This window comes from Squalius cephalus (genome assembly GCF_949319135.1).
Source record: "Squalius cephalus genome assembly, chromosome: 1".
Lineage (NCBI taxonomy): Eukaryota > Metazoa > Chordata > Actinopteri > Cypriniformes > Leuciscidae > Squalius > Squalius cephalus.
This window is the reverse complement of record NC_137122.1, coordinates 56,208,902-56,229,158: the sequence shown is the minus strand read 5'-3', so window position 1 is coordinate 56,229,158 and position 20,257 is coordinate 56,208,902. Positions and strand designations below refer to the sequence as shown.

At 41.2% G+C, this 20,257-nt stretch overlaps 1 protein-coding gene across 1 annotated transcript in view; it reads right to left on the bottom strand.

Moving 5' to 3' along the window:
* mgat5b (alpha-1,6-mannosylglycoprotein 6-beta-N-acetylglucosaminyltransferase B) overlaps positions 1 to 20,257 on the bottom strand; it is a 122,759-nt gene that overhangs the window by 23,631 nt on the left and 78,871 nt on the right. Inside the window, exons 9-10 of the mRNA XM_079866191.1 lie at positions 6,346 to 6,477; positions 643 to 776 (exon numbers count right to left, since the gene is read on the bottom strand). Of these exons, the coding sequence (XP_079722317.1) occupies positions 643 to 776; positions 6,346 to 6,477 (266 nt within the window). The remainder of the gene's footprint in view (positions 1 to 642; positions 777 to 6,345; positions 6,478 to 20,257) is intronic.

The following is a 20,257-nucleotide window of genomic DNA, read 5'->3' as shown; positions in this document are numbered from 1 at the left end:
GTGAAATGTCAAAAAAGCAGAAATGTCAGTTTACGGTTATTTTTGCTTTAAATAAATTTTTTTATGAGACCAAAATGTTTGATACTATTGAAATTTCATAATTCGCGTCACCGATTTAAATATAACAAAAAGTAATACTAGCCTAAGTTAAAAAAACAACAACTCTCAACAACAAAGAAACTAATTACAAGCAACAGGAAAGCAAACTAGAACACAGACACAAATGAGAACACTCTCTTTTGTTGTTTGATTAACATTGATGACACAGACAGCAGGTTTATTAGGTTGCTGTCACTTTAAAACTTTATGCACGGATTCAATATACTGTTACACATGCATTTTATTTATCACTGTTTACGTTCACTTAAGACATAAATGACTGTGTTTAAAAGGAGACTTGCAAAGATGGGCATTTTGACATGTAAGTATGTGCATTTAACCATTCAAGCCCAGTTATGCAACAAAAAGAGCTCAGTTTAGTACTCACATGCTTTATGAAGAGCGGCTTTTTGCGTGCACATTCTCTCAGACAGTGCTCAGAACCCATCAGACAGTGTAGCGTATAGTGAAATGAGTTATCTTTCATTGCTTATTGCACTTCAATGCTTTGAAACTGTGAATAATAAGCAGTCATAGACTCACGGAACATGGTCATGTACTGCTTGCTGTTGAGATTCCAGTATCCCCAGTTGGTCCTGTAGCCATGCAGTGTGGCATACTCCTCATTATTATATGCTGGCTCCGTGCCGAAGGTGTCGATCACACGAATGTGGCACCTAGACAGAAAAAGCAAAAGTGTATTTGCACTTCAACCTCAAATCTGTTAATTTTCCAGCTAATATCCTCACACATCCCATTCCATCGAAGAAAACGCTGTGTTCACATTAGCAGAAATGTTTCCACATTACAATATATGTTTCCCTATAAAAGAGAAAATTGCCTCATTCCCAAAGCAGAGAAAGTTTTTTTTTTTTTTTTCATGCAACACAATGAAAGCAAGCTCCAAAATTAAAAGCACCACAGCACTAGATCATTTGACTTGTAATGCACAAATCAAATGAACTACCGCTGTGGTGCTTTTAATTTTTATGTCTTCTGAGGCAATATGATAGCTTTGTGTGAGGAGCACAGTGAAACTGAAGCCATTAAATCTTTCCCTCCATTCTAGCTATCAAATCTCATTAATGCAATGATATATGATTGAATATAGATATACTTATCAGACGTATCAGACTACATGACTCCAAAAATCTGGACAGATTTTAAAATTACTAGCCATTACACATTTGCTGACTTTGTAAATTGTCCCAGAAAAACATGGGGATGATACACTAAAAAAATTAAGCTGTTGCAAACACATCAAACTCATTCTGAAAAAAATAAATAAATAAATGATGTCAATACTCGCAGTGATGTTAGGTTTAAAGTGCTGTTTATCTACAGTGCTCGAGAGGTGAAACAGTCCCAGAGTTTTTTTTTTATTTTTTTTTACCAAAGCTATGTAACAAAGAAAAAGAAAAACCTGCACAAAAAGAACAAATTAAGGATATATATATATATATATATATATATATATATATATATATATATATATACACATTTGTCAAGGATAAGGAATTGCTCCCGGTACTACAGTTGCATGGTTAACTGACACCTGGTTTGGGGTTCCTTTTTATAGTCCATGACCCGCCCCTTTAGTTAAAACCATTGTAAACATTGGTGAGGTAAGTATAAAATTAAGTATGTATATTTTTCCAATATCACATAAATATGCACACCGACACTGACACTGACACTATTTATCCAGGCCACAGGGTGGCGCTCGGGTCTGGCCAGCTAATGGAGAATACACAACACGAAAGACCGGCATCACATCATGTGAGTATTAATGTAACAAACAAAACGAAAATCAAAAGAAACAAAATACAACTTAGATATATGCGTGTTTTTATGTATAGCGTGGATTTCTGTCAGGGATGGAAATGGAGTGGATATGTTTGTGTGTGTGAAAACCAGCGTGCTAATGGCGTGTGTGTGGGCATCCACATCGCCCCAGCAGGGAATGGAGGAACGAGTTAAGATGGGGTGTGTGTGTGTGTGTGTGTGTGTGTTTAAGTGCTGTGCTAACAACAGGGACAGGTCACTCTGTCACATCACCTCCCCCCTCTCCAGGCTGTAAACTGACCAGATTCCGAGACAGGTAGTTGGCTATTTTGTTTTGGGGTCCAGGTCGATGTCTGACCTTAAACTGGTAAGGTTGCAGGGAGAGATACCATCTGGTCACATGAGAATTATGATCTTTCATCATGTAAATCCACGTCAGGGCTGGGTGACCTGCCTCTAGGATAAACTCTCTCCCCAGCAGGTAGTATCTGAGACTCTCCAAGGTCCACTTGATCGCCAGAACTTCCTTCTCCACTGTGGAGTACCAGATTTCTCTTGGCAGCAACTTCCTGCTCAGGAATCCAATGGACCTCTATTTGCCTGCATCTTCCTGGGCCAGGACTTCTCCAATTCCCACAGCAGAGGCGTCTACCTGAACGATGGACTAATTTGTGAAATCTGGACTTTTGAGGACTGGGCCAGAACACATCTGCTCCTTCAGAGTGTTGAAGGCTGCTTCACACTCCTCAGTCCAGACAATTGATTTCTTGACATTCTTGCAGAGCAGGTTGGTCAATGGGACGGTGGTGGAAGAGAAGTTGGGGACGAAGCGTCAATACCACCCCACCAGTCCCAAGAAGGAACGGACCTCCTTCTTTGTCTTCGGTCTTGGGCTGAGTTAAACAGCTTCTACCTTGTCCACTTGAGGTTTTAGCTCTCCGTTTCCCAGGTGGTAACCAAGGTAGTTGGACTCTGACTTTGCCCACTCGCATTTAGCCACATTTAAAGATAGGCCAGCCTCTTGGATCTTGCTCAGGGGTCTTTTTGAGGTGTAGAAGATGGTCCTCCCAGGTCGCACTGTATCTGACAAAATCATCCAGGTATGCTGATGACCACTCCTTACAGCCTTGGAGGACTTGGTCCATCAATCGTTGGAATGTTGCGGGTGCTCCATGCAGCCTGAAAGATAGGACTGTAAACTGATATAGCCCCAGCAGGTTCTGGAATGCAGTATAGGGTCTGGACGCCTCCTTCAAGGGTACTTGCCAATACCCTTTACATAAGTTCAAGGTTTTAATGTACCTGGCTTAGCCGATCCTCTCCAGAATATCATCAATGCATGGCATTGGATATGCATGAAATCTTGACTGAGCATTCAGCTTTCTGAAGTCAATGCAGATGTGTAAGGTGTTGTCTTTCTCCGGGACGATAACAATTGGGCTGCTCCACTCACTCTTGGAGGGTTCAATAACTCCCAACTACAGCATTGTCTCGATCTCTACCTTCAGGGGTGCCACCAGCCTCTCAGGAATAGAATATGGCCACTGTCGGGAAGGTGTCTGATCTAGAAGGTGGATTTGGTGTTGTACCAGGTTGGTACACCCAGACCTCAGACAGTCTCTCATCTTAAGGACGTACTGGACAATGCCCTTGTCAGACTTCGTCTCCTCTTCAGACAAAGCGGCCTCTCAGCTTTTCCGCAGTTGATGAGAAACTGCCTAGACAGCAACAGGGAGAAGACCCAAGAGAATCTCCGACTGGCACAAAAGGCACAGAATACTTGGTATAACCAACACGCCAGATCCCGAGAACTGCAACCTAGACAAAAGGTTTTAAAACTGCTCCCAACGTCTACGAACAAACTGCTGGGACAGGTCACTCTGTCACAAACTACTTTAATGATAAATTCATGGTTCTTTTTGGAAACTTTAAAGATTGAAAACCCCAATGTCACCATTAACTCTCATTGTATGTAAAGAGCAGCTTCAATATTCTGCTAACATTCTTCTCATTTTGCAATCCAAAGAAGAAAGAAAATGATGCTGGTTTGAAACAGTGAACTATTGCTTTAAGGGGTGGAAATATGGGGGTTGTAGCACCTTATTTGACTTGCTCAGACAGCCGTTATAAAAGTTCTGCAGTCTAAATTCACATCGAAAGCCTCCCTGCATAGCAGTGGGAATACACAGGCCTCTGTAAAGGGAATCCGCTGCATCCCAACTAAGTGTTACTCTGATTTTTGGGAGGTAAACAAGTTTAAGGCTTAAGATCACAAAAAAAAAAAAAAATCACTTTCATGCATCTCTATTATTGAACCCACTCATTGAAGGACAACTCTTCATGTAACAGAAAATAGAGTCACCGCAAACTCACAGTGAGATTGTTGGTATGACCAAGTCAATAAAGAGTAAATAACATTATAAGCCCAAAATAAATTTAGGCTGACCAAGGAGATACAACAATATACATTTACTTTTCAGCTTTAAATCTTGACTAGCACAAAACAATCTGGCAATGAATGATAGGAGGATGAGAGCATAAAGACTCGAAATCATGAAATCAAAATTAATCTGGCACACTTTAAGGTCCAATTCTCTTACCAAAGCTCTTATGACTGAACAAGTGCAATTCACAATGTCTGATACACAATGATGAAATTAATTTTCACTCATAGTTACTGCAGTCATAAAAAAAAAAAAAAAAATAGGAAGTATCATCAGCAAAACTGGATATGGCTCAGTGATTTACTACAGAACCAGTACTGAACGTAATCAAATCAGAGTGTAAATGTCACTTGATGGTGGATCTGGTGAAGAAGCTGTCAAAATTATGTTTCTAAAATTATAATATTATAAGATGTTGAAAATTATAGATTAGAGGATATGTTTGAGATGGTGAATATGATCAGGATGCTGACAGTGAGGATGATTCATAAAACATCTGCTCAAACTGAACCCTTCCAAATATGCTTTAATTTGTTCTTCTGTAATTTATATTAAATTATCAGGAGATTTTTATACTCAAACCGGCAGTTAGAGATCCAGTTAGTGAAATAAGTATTTGATCCCCTACCAACCAGCAAGGATTCTGCCTCCCACAGATTGGTAATGTGCCCATGTGAAACAGATTAGTCCTGTCACTTTAAGAAAGTACTCCTAATGGCCTAATGTCAGTGGACACCTGTACACCACAGAATCTGTATCTTCCATTCCAACCTCTCCACCACCATGGGCAATACCAAAGAGCTGTCAAACGTCAGGGACAAGATTGTAGACCTGCACAAGGCTGGAATGGGCTACAAGATTGGTGAGAAGGAGAAGACTGTTGGTGCCATTATTCGGAAATGGAAGAAGTACAAAATAACCATCAATCGCCCTTGGTCTGTGACTCCATGCAAGATCTCGGCTCACGGGGTATTGATGATCATGAGAAAGGTGAGGGATCATCCCAGAACTACATGGGAGAAGCTTGTTAATGATTTCAAGGCAGTTGGGAACGCAGTCACCAAGTAAACCATTGGTGACACACTACGCCGCAATGGATTGAAATCCTGCAGCACTCGCAAGGTCCCCCTGCTCAAGAAGAGACATGTACAGGCCCGTCTGAGGTTTGCCAATGAACCTCTAATGATTCAGAGAAGGCTTGGGAGAAAGTGCTGTGTTCAGATGAGACCAAAATTTAGCTCTTTGGCATGAACTCAACTCGTCGTGTTTGGAGGAAGAGAAATGCTGACTATGACCCCAAGAACATCATCCCTACACTCAAGCACGGAGGTGGAAACATTATGCTCTTGGGCTCTCTGCTAAGGGTCCAGGATGACTTCACTGTGTTGAGGGGCTGATGGACGGACCATGTACTGTAAAATCTTGTACGAGAACCTCCTTCCTTCAGCCAGAACACTGGATCAAATACTTATTTCACTCACTGAAAGCCAATCAATTTATAACCTATATATAACTTGTTTTTTTCTGGATTGTTTGGTTGATATTCTGTCTCTATCAGTTAAAATAAACCTACCATAACAATTAGTGATCCTTCATTTCTTTGTAAGGGAGCAAACTTACACAATCAGCAGGGGATAAAATAATTATTTTCTCCACTGTATGTCTATATGGTAGTATACACTTAAAAGTTGACAAAAAGTTTTAGAATTAAAAACATAAAATTAGTTTCTCTTTGTAGAAAAAAAAAAAAAAAAGAATTATCAGTTAGAACAAGGAGCGGGAATTCTGCACTCCATTCAACACGGAACGTTGGAAGATTCCAACTTCCTACAAAATGCAAAAGAATTCAAGTGTAGAAATTCCTACATGATAATAAAAGCTGTTTGCAGTTTTCTGTTAATAGTTTTACACCTGCGAAACAAATGCTACCATAGTACAGCATCATTAATCTCTGCTCAGCCAGAGGTTCAAAAGACAGAAAGGCATCTTAGTTTTTGGAACAGAGGCTCAAACTGACCTGTGCTGTCTAAAGGAAAGGCCCATGTGCTGTTTCATCTGCTGCAGGCCGTGGTAGTCTGTATAGATAAGGTCAAAGGACAACGGGCCAATCAGAGGACAGCTTCCTCTTCCTGGAGGCACGCCAAGTGACCTAAAAGTTAAGAAAGAACAAGTTTTGACACACTGAAGCAGTTTAATTTGAAAGTTTGAGGGCAGTCATCAACACTAATGAAACTTTTCACTCTGCATTTCATGCATAATGACGCAACTCATGTTTACTTGCTGTGGTGCAATATACCTGTAGATATTTAAGTGAATCTGTGGATATCATGTAAATTATGTGCATTAATTTAAGGATTTCTTGCACCAATACAGTATCGGACTCGTTTCACTTGAAACAGGTCTTGTGAGACCATGTACTGGATCAAGTATGGTGAGAAAACATTTCTGGGGGCCGAAAAAGTGATTCATTTAAATGATTAATTTAAATGTTAGTGCATACTAGTTAAAGACACATCCATAATATAAAGTGGGACCATATATCCTTTAGTTAACTATAAATGCTTGTCAGTGCATTCAGCAGTACACTTTAACCATATTTCAAAGAAAACAAAAGTAATTATGAAATGAGATATAAAGATGTACTTTGTACAAAAAAAAAAAAAAAAAAAAAAAAAACAGCTAATTGCATTTTAAACTAAATAACATGTAAATAACATGCAATTAAGTGTCCACAAAAATGCTACGTATATTCTTATAAAATATATTACGTCCATAATAAGTTTTCATGGGACATTCATGGGACATAAGACATAGACAATGATTTTTATACTGTACAAACTGTAATATTCTATTCCTTTACACTATAACCCTACCCCTAAACCTAACCATCACAGACAATTTTCTGCATTTTTACATTTTCAAAAAACATCACTTTGTATGATTTATAATCTGATTTTCTTATGGGGAAAAAAAAGTCTCAACAAGAACAAGGATTTGGGGTAATAACCTAGGGTATATATACCCCATAAACTAGGGTATACCTGAATCTCACACATACGTGTAGGAGGTGAGTGTAATGAGTGCACCTTCTTCTCTCTGCTGGAGATCATTTGTCAGTTGGGAGAGTTTGTCTGGGATGGTCCTCCAGGGATACTGGAGCTGCCAAACCCAAAGCCTCTGGTGTTTCTGAGCAGATGCTTCAGCAGAGAAGGTGTAAGACGCCACATTTCTGCTGCTAAACTGGCTTCTGATATTTCATTATGAATTCTGGAATGGTTTCACCCACCCACATCTTTCATACAGAAAATGGGAAAAGAGCAATAAACTCATCTCAGTCATATGCAGGTTAGGCTCCGTTAAAATTCATTTGCGAATACCAAAGGTTTTTGATCTTATTTCGATCTGAAATGTCAAAATGTGACCGCCTTTAACCACAACACCCGGGGTTTAATAGACAATAATGGAAAGACCTTTTTTTTTTTTAAACAATTCCCAGTTAATTTATGCAAATCCTCAGGCATAGGTAAAGCTTTTTTTAGATCCTGGTCTGCAAATCTTCTATAAATGTCACCACTATAAGTGAGGTGGTCTTTTGCATAAACCAGGTAACTTTGTCCAAAGCAACGCGTTTAACCTTGTGTTAAACTAGGAGCTAAAATACATGTAACATGATCGAGTGTGTTTGTTCCACACGACTGGTGTGAAATCAGACATCCTGAAGATTTTTCCTGAACTAATGTGCTCATATATGTTTGGGTTTTTCCAGAAATTTTCATTCAAATGGCTATTTTCTTTTAAGGCGAGACACAGCAGGTGAAAACATCGAGCCAGTTTGCTGTAATATGTCAACATTACACATTAAGGTGGTTATTTCATTATATTTTGTCAACTTAGCACATTTAGATTTCTACCGGAAATCATCAAAAGTTAGCATTCTAACGCGAGCTCCTGCGCTGTCTCCATTCACAGACACATGTCATGCCTGTTATCATTGTAAAGCTCTCAGTCTCCTACACAGCGCTGTCTAATCCAAATATGGGCATTTCCTTTGTAGAAATAACCAACTGCGAAAGTTTGCCTGGGAATCTACAGCCGAAAACCACATCTGATTGATCGACATGGTTAGCAAACTTTTTTCAGTCCACTCGTGTGAAACGCAGGCGCCAAAACATAAGCACAGCCAAAAAGGTGAAAAGAACCGACAGGAGATCGATGAGGGGCCTGCATATGGTGCAGGCATGGATATATACGGGCCCTATCTTACATCCGGCGCAATTCAGCGCCAAGCACGATGCAAGTGTTTTTGGCTAGTTTCAGCCTGAGACATTTATCATTTTCACGTCCTGCACCACGTTAAATAGCAAGTGCATTTGCGCCCATGGTCGTGCTGGTCTGAAAACGAGGTGTGTTCAGACGCATTGTTGGCGCGTTGCTATTTTGAGGCAACAGAAATAGACTGAGCCATTTACCAACTAAAACCTGGTCTAAACTCAATGGTGCATAATTTTTTTTATTTAAAGAGCACGTTAGTAATGTGCGCCTATAGGCGGGTCCACAACGCGCGTACACTCTGCTTATTAAACACATAGGGATGCACAGCAGCACACAAACATGCCAAATATTAAAAATAAATGTAAATGGATTACAATGTAAAAGATTATTATTGTGGACATAAAGATATGGTGTAATCCGGCTTGTCCCGTAGATGGTCTACTTGCACACTTTTACCTCGCGCACGAGCAGATCCGTTTGCGCTCTGGAGATTCGTTTGGTCTTTCCACTATCAAATTCCGTCATGTAAATAGTGAATCTGCCATGGCGCGAACGCAACTGGCATTTAAAGGGAATGGGAAATGAGAGGAATATTAGATTCAATTAGTTATAGATGGACATTTTTTGTGACTGTTGTTATGTGTGTTTGTTAAGGTAGTTTTTTCTCACACTCAGAGTCAGATATATCCACTTTAGAAACACCTACAATAACCAACTTTTCCAGTCTTATACTATTATATTCTGAAGGCTTTTACAGAGGGATTTGTTGATATATCATTCCTATCCTGAGTTATAGGTCCCTTTACTCCAAAAATGTGTATTAAGTTTTTAAGTACTTAAGAAACATAGTCATGAAATTGAACTCTTTATAGAGCACATTCAACACAATAAGCAGACTTATGTTCCACAAGGGTGAGGCACACAGTATCAGGACACATTAGCAATTGCTGACCTTTAATTGTGGTTTAAGTGATCACAAAGCATGTTGGTCCCTATTTACATCTGTATTTAGCACTGACATGTTAATCCAAGGTATAAACAAAGCCTGTATTTGCACAAAATGTCTGCTTCCCTCATGAATCAGTGATGGATGCAGTATAGAAAAGAACAAAGGGCAGTACAGGCAGCAGGGGCTGGCGAACACAATCATACTGCAGAAACAGATAGCACAACAGCTTTACAGAGCACAACAGTGACCACCCACTTTCTTAACAGCCTTGGTTCTGGAAATATTTTTCACATTCATTTTCTCTAAAGGTATTACACAAGGAAAAAATAATCAATAGTTTTGAGCCATGAACCAAACAGACCAAGCTTCCAGATGAATCACAACATTAGAAACTTGTTTTAAAATAATAATAATAATAATAATAATAATAATAATAATAATAATATAAAAGTATTAGAAAAAAAATCAGAAAAAATAAATTGTGTGTGTCTGTGTGTTTCAGGTAAACACTACAAAATGTCCTTACAATGATGCAATATCCGAAATCCTTGTCCTTGTGAGGAAATGTTTTGGTCCCCATGAGGAAAAGAGCTTATAAATCATTCTAAATTATGTTTTTTGAAAATGTAAAAACATTACATTTGTGTGTACACCCATGTGTGTGTGTGTGTGTGTGTGTGTGTGTGCGACGAAGGAGATAACTCAAAGAACAATCTTTAATCACAAATACTCAAGAAATTACAGGGCAAAGGAGAAGTAGCCAAACCACGTAACACAGACGTCACCGAACTATGAACTGAATGAACACATGGAATGAATAATTGAAACAGAACAGGTGTTAACTAATTAAGAACCATGGATACCAGATGTGGAAACTATAATGTTGTTAGTGCAATTATTTAACGATCTTTATTCTTACAAATATAATTTCTAAATTGTTCTCCCATTTTATCAAAACACCGCTCTTATTTTTCATGTAAATTATAAAATCTAATGCACCCATTAATAGCTTCAGTGTAGTTTTTTTTAAAGATTTTCATGTAGATTACTACTTTATATTATTGTATGAGTACCTTTTACGTGGCCGAGCAAGCTATGAGTATTTGTAGCACGTTTCTGTATTTCATTGCTTTGTGAGTATTTGCAGCATGTGATGTAATTTTAATTTAATTTAATTTTTTTTAAAAAAATTTTTATATTTGTATGTTTTCTTTAGTTGCAGTGTGTTGAGCTCTCTCGGCCACCGTAAGCTTCTAACTTGGCAAGACACAGTTTGAAAATAGTTTCCCACAAACTTTGTCAAGTAAATCTAAAAGACTTACCACCAATGGCTGCTAAGCAGTTCCCTTTTGAGGGAACTCGCATTGTGTCGATGACAACTCTATGGGGAACGCCCCTTAGGCGTAATGTGTCTGAAGCATGAATGAAACTAATTCAATCCTATTGGCGTTGCGTGATGACGTAGAGTGTGACGGCATACACGGAAGCTACAAAGGGACGCCGGCACACAACAGCATTAGCTTTCTCTCTTCAGCAAGCGCTCTCTGTTGTGTGAATCGTCTATTTGGTGTTGTTCGTGATATACATATTGTGATATGGCAAGCGAGCAGTTTAAAAAGTGTGTGCATCCCTGCCCTCATTTTATCACGGGTGGGGACACACATGATATGTGTGTGTACTGCTTGGGAGTGCAGCATGCCCAGGCAGCCCTTGAGGGGGAGAGCTTCACCACTGTGAAGCACTATTGATTGCTACGCTCCCGCCTGGCTGTATTTGATGAAGCCGGCCAGGCTCGCGCTCCCTGCGGCTCAGATTGTGGGGCTCACAGAGAGAGTTAGCAGAGGGGATCGAGACTGCTTCGGCACTTTCTCGGTCCTCATCTGATAGCTCAGATCCCTTCAATCCCCTCGGGTTGAGAGCCCGGTGCTGCAGCTGTCTGACTCAGATGTAGACGTGCTCAGCATCACGGCGGAGGATCTAAACGAATCACACGTGCCATTTCAATCTGCACCCATGTGTTTGAGGAGCTTGTGGAGGTTGTGACGTGTGTTGTGGCCAAGCTTAACATCAGTTGGCCACAAGAGAGGCAGGAAGTGCAGGCTACAAGCAAGCTTGATGAGCGCTTCCTACAGCACCGATCACAGCCTTCACGTCGGGGTTTGCCATTCTTTCCAGACTAACACAATGAATTGTGTAAGTCATGGAACAGGCCATTTTCAGTGTGTCTGTCTAATCACCCGGTGTTGGATTACAGCAACATCGTGGGGGTTAAGGAGAATGGTTATGGGATGATGCCGCGTGTTAAAGAGGCTTTAGCCAGCTATCTCTCCCCAGACGTTGTGTCATCCCTTAAAGCCCTGGCGCTGCCCACCAAACCCTGTCGTACTACATCTGCTTTGGTGGGCAGAGCTTATATGGTGGCAGGTCGGGCTGGTGCGAGCCTGCATACTATGGCCATCTTGCAGGCTTATCAGGCCGACCTGTTGAAGGACCTTGATGAAGGCGAGGGTCCTACTGAAGAAGATATTGCGGAGCTGCGCAAAGCCACAGATCTGTCTCTCCGTGTTACCAAGGAGACGGCCTGTGCCATCGGTCGCTCCATGGCAGCATCTGTGAGGCATCTGTGGCTTAATCTGTCAGGTATCAAGGAGAAGGACAGGGCCTTCCTTCTTGATGCCCCAGTTTCGTCTACTGGTCTGTCCGGCGACGCTGATAATGCGGTCATCGACAGGTTCCAGGAAACGAAGAAACAGAGCGCAGCATTCAGGCAGTATCTCCCTCGCCGTTCAAGGTCCAAAAAGGCTGCCGCCAGGGGGCAGCCTCGGCCATCATCGAGCCCCTCATACCGGCAGGGCTAGAAGGAGAGTGTCGCTTCTAGAGGACCCCCTCAAAGACCTTGGGACTCTAGGCGGCGTTCTCACCCACAGGCTCCTGAGAAGGCGGATCTGAGGACCGTACTTCAGGCCAGGAAGGCAAAGGCAAAGATGTCCTAACTCATATGAGACCTCATACTTCCACATCTCCATCCTTCCATCTCACATGAAGTTCCTGAGGTTCGCTTCCAGGGGCAAAGCGTACCAATATCGGGTTCTTCCATTCGGCCTAGTACTCTCCCCTCGCACCAAGTGCATGGATGCAGCCCTGGCCCCGTTAAGGCTCCAGGGCATCTGTGTGCTAAACTACATTGACGACTGGCTCATTTTGGCCCAGTCTCGAGAATTGGCATCGAGATGTCGTCCTTGGCTACATTAGCCGCGTTTCCACTGTCGGGCCAGGGCCGGGCGTGCTAGTGCGTGCCAGGGCCAGTCGCGTTTTCACTATCACTTCCGGGGCTTCATCGGGGGCCAACAGCCAGGATTTTCTGGCCCGTCGAATACCTTGGTCCAAAGCGGGCCAGCTCGGGCTAGAGTCGGGAGACGGCAGCGCCGGATGATTCTGTCAGCATTAAAGACTTTTAAAATAATTTACCTCAAAACTCACTTTCATGTTTGAATGCCTTCTGTTTGTGATCCGATGTGGATTCTGATCATAAGGTAAAAATATTTATACGCGATGCAAAAGTCTATGCACGCTAAACATTACCATAGCAAGCATAGTAAATATGAACGCTTGAAGAAATCAGACAAATAATAAAGGCTATCACAATCATGTTTTTATTTCATCTGTCAGTAGCCTACCGTCTCTTTATACCAGACTACCATAAAATAAAGCAACTTTCTTTTCGGGAGCTTCCTCTGTTTCTCTGACTGAAAATATATGTAGCCTACTGGGAGTCGAGAGAGTGCTAAAGCTCCTCAGGTCGTATTTTTGGTGGCATATTTGTAGAAATGATCATTCTTTCTAAATGTGATGTAAATATGTCCTGTAACTACCAAATAAACAGAAACAGCCTCGACTGAATAAGTAAGTGTCCTCTTTCTTTTGTAAAATAGACCTAATGGTAATTTATTTCTGTGTGACTAATGTGCAATTTTGACATAATTTAATTCATTATGATCGATGTATCACTTTTTATTGTAAACCTGTGGTAAAACATTGATGCTTGGGTTTTAAATATTCAAGTAAACAACAAAAATGCCAGCAAAAGGTCACTTTTATCATGTTTGTTTTGCGATCACGCTGTTTCCAGTGATTTCTTTACGATGATTTTCAATGATTCTTTTCTGATAAAACTTCCATTTGTTGGTGAAAAGATGGGTTATTCCAGAGAGGCGTGTTATGGGCGTGTTTTAGTGAAGCGCTGTGGAGCTTCTGGCCCGACACTGGAAACGCAGCAGATTTTGGGCCTGGTGCTACTGGCAAGAGGCTATTTAAAGCCTGGCTCGCACTGGCCCGACAGTGGAAACGTGGCTATTCAGAGCTTGGGGTTGAGACTCAACATGAAAAAGAGCGTGTTGACACCCACCCAGCAGACTAGGTTCCTGGGGGTGGTGTGGGACTCGACTACGATGCAGGCACGAATGTCTCCTGCACGTATCGAGTCCATCCAGGCCATGGTGACCAGGATAAAGCTAGGCTGTGCCATAACTGTAAAATAGTTTCAGAGACTGTTGGGGCTCATGGCAGCTGCGTCCAACATGATACCTTTTGGCCTGCTGCACATGAGAGCCCTACATTGGTGGTTGAAAACCAAGGGGTACATTAACTGCCCGGTGGCTTCAGTGTTGGAGTTCCTCCAAGAACACTTCTCTGCTGATCTTGCCCCGTCCACACTCGAGGTGTGTGTGGCTGCCATTGCGGCTTTCCACACTCCTCTGAGTGATGGGCCTCTAGGAAGACATCAGTTGGTCGTACGTTTCCTCTGTTGGACCTGTAGGATGAGACCTGCTACTCAGACCAGAGTTTCCACATTGGACCTGGCAGTGGTTCTCGAAGGGCTGGTTGAGGCCCCCTTCGAACCTCTGGAGTTAGAGGTTTAGGCCAAGAACCTGTCGCTTAAGGAGGTCTTTCTCCTTGCCATCACCTCTCTTAAGAGAGTAGGAGATCTCCAGGCACTCTCCATATCTCTGCAGTGCCTGGAGTTTGCAGTGAGAATTAAGGCCATTTTGCACCCTAGACCGGGCTATGTCCCTAAGGTGCCGTCTAATATGGCGAGGTCGACGGTTCTGCAGGCATTTCATCCCCCACCTGATGTGACGGTGGAAGATGGGAGACTTAATTTACTCTGCCCTGTCAGAGCACTAAACATCTATGTTCAGAGGTCTTCTCAGTGGAGGAAGGCCGACCAGTTGGTGGTGTGTTTCGAGTCGCCCAAGAAGGAGCTTCCCGCATCCAAACAGACCATCAGTAACTGGACTGTTCAGGATATTTCCCTGCCTATCAGGTGCACAGTTTGCAGTCACCTTTGGCCGTGAGGGCTCACTCTACCAGATGTATGGCGTCCTCTCGAGCCCTCCTTTCAGGGGCACCTATTCATGAGGTATGTGATAGGGGTGTAACGATACATCGATATGGATCGATGCATCGATATAACGTCTAACGATACGATGCATCGATTCCACACTTAAAATATCGATATACACGTTTATTTTGACACCTCCACATTCTCACGTAAAATCCTTCCGCCAAAGCGCACATTTTCGTTTACACACCAACCGCCTGCCGGTGTGTAACGTTAATCTCCTCATCTGAAAAAGACGCCTGACAAGACTGACTAAACCCTAAACAAGTTTTTTTCACAAAAGCCGGTATTGTCCGCTGTCAAGGCATCGCGAGTTCATGTTTTACAGCAGAAACAGACAAGCACTCGCACCCTTGTTGGTGAACACAACACGATAAGTCCGTTTTAGCGACTCAGCGCGCAGTATTCAGGTCAGATGTCACTTTGAAAAGACGCGCTGGCTAAGAGGAGTTTCGTCAAAGCTGACTAAAAGTGATCGAGGATGGATAATTTCAATGAACTCGTGATATCTTCTAAAGGGCGTAAAAGGAAAATAAAACCTGAAACATTTTCACGGAACCTTACTAAAGCAGCTCGTTTAGTGGTGAGGGAAAAGCTCTCTGTACTGCGTGTATGTTATCACAACAACAAAGTTTGTCAGGCGTCCATGTCAGCTGAGGAGATTAACGTTATGAAGATTAACCGAGTGTTGTATTATTTATCATAGCAATTACTTGGTTTTGTTTGACTCAGAAAGATGAAATGTGAATGTATCTGCTCTGCTAAAAAAAAAAAAAAACAAAAAAAAAAAAACTTTTAACATATTAAAGCATACTTTCAATTAACTTTAATTTTGTAATTTACCTGTATTTTTTAACTTGTTATTATTGTTATTAATCAAAACAACCCAGCTGCAGTTTGATTGATATTACTTGGAATGCACAATAATAATAAAAAACATGATTTATGAAAATGAACAAGAACGGAGTACTTGCAAATGACCACTTCTGTAGGGTGTGCAATTTTCAAAGAGTTTAATTAAACGTTCATGTTATATATTTTGGTTGCATTTGTGAGTTAATAAAAACGTAACTGGTTGTGTGAACATAATATCTAAATATCGATTAATCGATCGATATAGCCCTGAATCGAATCGAATCGTGGAATTTTTTGAAGTATCGGAAAATATCGTATCGCTGGCTGAGAGAATCGATATCGTATCGTATCGTGATGAACTGTCTGATTTACACCCCTAGTATGTGATGTGGCTGGCTTGGCCACTCCGCACACATTCATGAGATTTTATAGTCTGGACCTCCCCTCTACACCCGGCACACGAGTACTCTCATCCTAGTTGTGCTTGAGACAGCTTCACACTGGGACAGGCAGGTTTCGTTGTGGCACAGTGGGTATTTTCGTGTGTCGTCATCGGTGCAGTGCAAGTTCCCTCGAAAGGGAAAATCTCGGGTTACGACTATAGCCCTTGTTCCCTGAGAAGGGAACGAGACACCCTTTGCCACACCTCCTCCTGCCTGTTGTGTGCCGACGTCCCTTTGTGGCTTCCGTGTATGCCGTCACACGCTACGTTATCATGCAATGCCAATAGGATTAGATTAGTTTCATTCCTGCTTCAGACACGTTACGCTAAGGGGCGTTCTCCATAGTGTCGTCACTGACGCAGTGTCTCGTTCCCTTCTCAGGGAACAAGAGTTACAGTCATAACCCGAGAAGTTTTAGGGGCAATACATTACAAGTAACACAAGTTACATAATCAGATTACTTTTTCAAGTAACTATTAAAGTAATTTTTTTAAATAAGTAATCCAAGTTACTTTGTTTTCCCATTTATTGATTGACTCCTCCTCTGTCCCCATGTTGAGATAAATGGTGAGTAAGTGCAGAGGCAGATCTCTCACTTACAGACTGTCAAACAGAAAGCAGATGGACCATAGAATGCACAGGTACATTTATACGGGATACAACTAGTTTTATATTCTTTATATCCTTAGTTGTTTAGACAATGAAAATAATAATTTAAATGTGTATGTGTGTGTACAGGTTTTGTGAGGACCAAATGTCTGCACAAGGATAGAAAAACCTGAAATCAGCTAAACAGATGAATACACATACTAAATAACGTTTTAATTAAAACTGCAAATAAGTTTCTGTGTGGATTATGTTTAAGGGATATAAAATACCATTAGCTCAGTAGAATAACAATGTGTGAGTTTTATTGTGTCTTTTAGAAGAGTATAACGGTGTATTCAGGCAATTATGACACACACACAAACTTAGTGTGACTGCTGCGTTTGTGTTAACACAATATACAACAAGTTTGTTTACAGGTTTAACCTTACACATCTGCTAAAAGATGTGCTGTTTATTTTCTAATTAAATATAAATGAACATGGATTTAACATATTCAATGCATATGGAAACTATATGGGAATTCCTTTTTAATATAAAATATAGCAAACTAAATGTGAAGCAATTGGTTTGCAAGATCAAACAACCTTAACTATGAAATGTGAGCACTGAAAGATAAAAATGTATCTTCATATGAAAAATATCATAAGGTGCCTACAGTATACAGGTATTTATTGATACAGAAAAAGCTATGTCTGCAAATGGAAGTGGAGGTTATTGATATCACTGTGTATCACTGTTTCTGCAACAAAAACAAAACAAAAAAAACTCAAGCCTTGATGATATTCTGGTTTCTAGATGTCTCAAACTAGCCTCTATTTACTTTTTTGGCCAAAAACGTACCTATACATACAGTTTTATGCCACGATACATACAACAACATAATAAAATGTTGTCAGAATCACGTTCATCTGTTTTGGATAGATCTGGACATTTTAACATCACTCACTGGACCTTTAACTTTGAAAGTATTGTGAAAAGTACAAGTAGCGAAATATCATTTGCAGAAATGTCACCATGCAGGTTCATTTTCCCACTAAGCATGGGTTGAGATATAGTTATGTCCACCCTTATTTTCTGAAAAGTCTGCTTAATATTTAGAAAATGTACCGGCTGGAGTGTTTCTGAAGCTAAAAAATGTCATTTTTCCCACTTAAAGCTGTCACGGGTTTCCATTCTTTCTTTGTGAACCAAGTGAACTAAAGCTGCCTCTCTCTCTAAAAAGAGAAATGACTGTGAGCCAAGTGCGAGCTGTGTTTCTACAGGTCACTGGAGCTCAGCAAATGTGACGATTGACAGACACAGAAGCTGTCACAGTGAGCGGCACACAGAAATACAACACAAAACATCACATCAATGCAGCATTTACAACAAACGTGCAAGTGTGACATCTACACCACATGTCTAACACTAACTCACATAAACCCACAGGAATGAAAGATCACAAATGACATCTCCAAAACAGCAATGAAGTGGAGAGAGAATGGATATTTTATTTTCCTAATTTTTTCAAGTGAATCGGGATATTAAACAATAACAAAATGGAGTGTGGGACCTCAGTGTCCATTTTAGTACAACATTTAGATATAGGAAGACTGAAATTGGAGTAAATAGAATAATGTATTGAGTAATTAAGTAAATATATAATACAGGCGAAGCACTGCTACTTCCGCAAAGTGATTTACTCCAACTCTGAGCAAACTCTCTGCTCCTCACCATGGGGCTTCTAAGGTGTAAGTAGCAGTGCCAAGTAGCAGTGCTTCGTCTTCTGAGAATATAGTTAGAAGATGGCTGTGTCTCATGTGACCTTGTTATTTGTATACGCTGTGACTATACAAATCACAACATGCAAATAGGAAAATGTTGCCGTTATTTTGTCACTTATTGGGAACAGTATGCTAGCTGGAGCTGTTTACCTCCAGTCTTTGTGCTAAGCTAGGCTAGCGGTGGGTGCGTCAGACAGAGTTACGGCACGAACGGAGATGAAAAGGGTATGTATGGACTTATCTAACTCTGGGGGATAAGGTGAATAAGCTAAAGTCCCAAAAAGTCGTGTGTTCCTTTAAGTGTAGCAGGCGCCAGCCCCGCTGAGAGATGCTTCTGTATGAACTGAACCAACCAGGTAGTCGACTGGATCCAAGCGACCAGGATCCGTCATGTAAATAGGAAATCTGCCGTTGCGCGAGCGCAACTGGCATTTTCAAAGGAATGGGAGATGAGACTCTGATTGGTTTAATGCACGTAAATCCCAAAACACAGCCATTACTCATTAAGAGAATAGGGGCAATGCTTTTAGACCATGCGCCCGGCGCGCCAACCATTTTTCCACAAAAAGTGGATTCGGACACGCCCTAAGTAAACCTGCGCCCTGCGCTTTAGACCATGCGCTTAGATTGTTAAGATATGGCCCTTAATGTGGTCTTCTTCTACATGGATGAGTTGCTAAATGCTTCCACTTTCCAATAATACCACTTACAGTTGACCGTGGAATATCTAGTAGGGGTGAAATTTTATAAACTGACTTATTGAGAATGTGGCATCACAGTTCCAAGCTTGTCCAGTTCCAAGGACCAGGAGAGGAAGAGCAAAGGAGAGGAAGAGCAAGGGAAAAGGAGAGATCTGGGCGCGGGGGGGCCCCCATCTAAGATTATCTCGTCCCGGGCCAGGCAAGACTGTCAGCTGGGCTGAGTGTACTGTCCAAGTAGTAAGATGTTTGCTGTTGTGATGATGACAGTAGCGCACACAAGAATAGCTGTTCTGTGCTCCGGCACTGTTAGCGATCACACTACACAACTGAACCGTGCTATGGCCCATCTCTTCCAGTCCAGGGACGGTTAAACTAACCGTACCCAGGATAGGTACGGAGCGATCACACTTGTCAAACGAACCACACTTTGGGGGTTAAACGCACTCGCCTAGTGTGAGTATACCCTAAGACTAGATTCAGTGTCACCCTTTAATGTCATTATTGGGTGTTGTCAGAACACCTCCAGGGCTCATAAAACAGCTCAGACCCCAGAGGGTTAATAATAGAATTACGTATAGTCCTATGTGACGTCATTGTGTGATTATGTAAACAAACTGTCCGAAAGAACCAGTTGCAGAAAAGAAAAGGATTGCCATTACTAATCTGAATTATGCAAGCCACATTAATATTATTATTATTTAATTTTACTGTATAACAACAATGGGCAACACACACACACACACACACACACACACACAGTGAAAAAAGTTTTTGCAGAGCAAATATCAGATTTAAAATCAGATACACCCTACTCTTCTATTTCCCTGTGATACATTTATCTCGCTGTAGTGTTTTATTTCAGGGAAGAACAGATGTCTCCTTGCTAAAGAGTAGCTAAATAATAAAATCTATAAGACAGCTTGTTCTACAGACTAC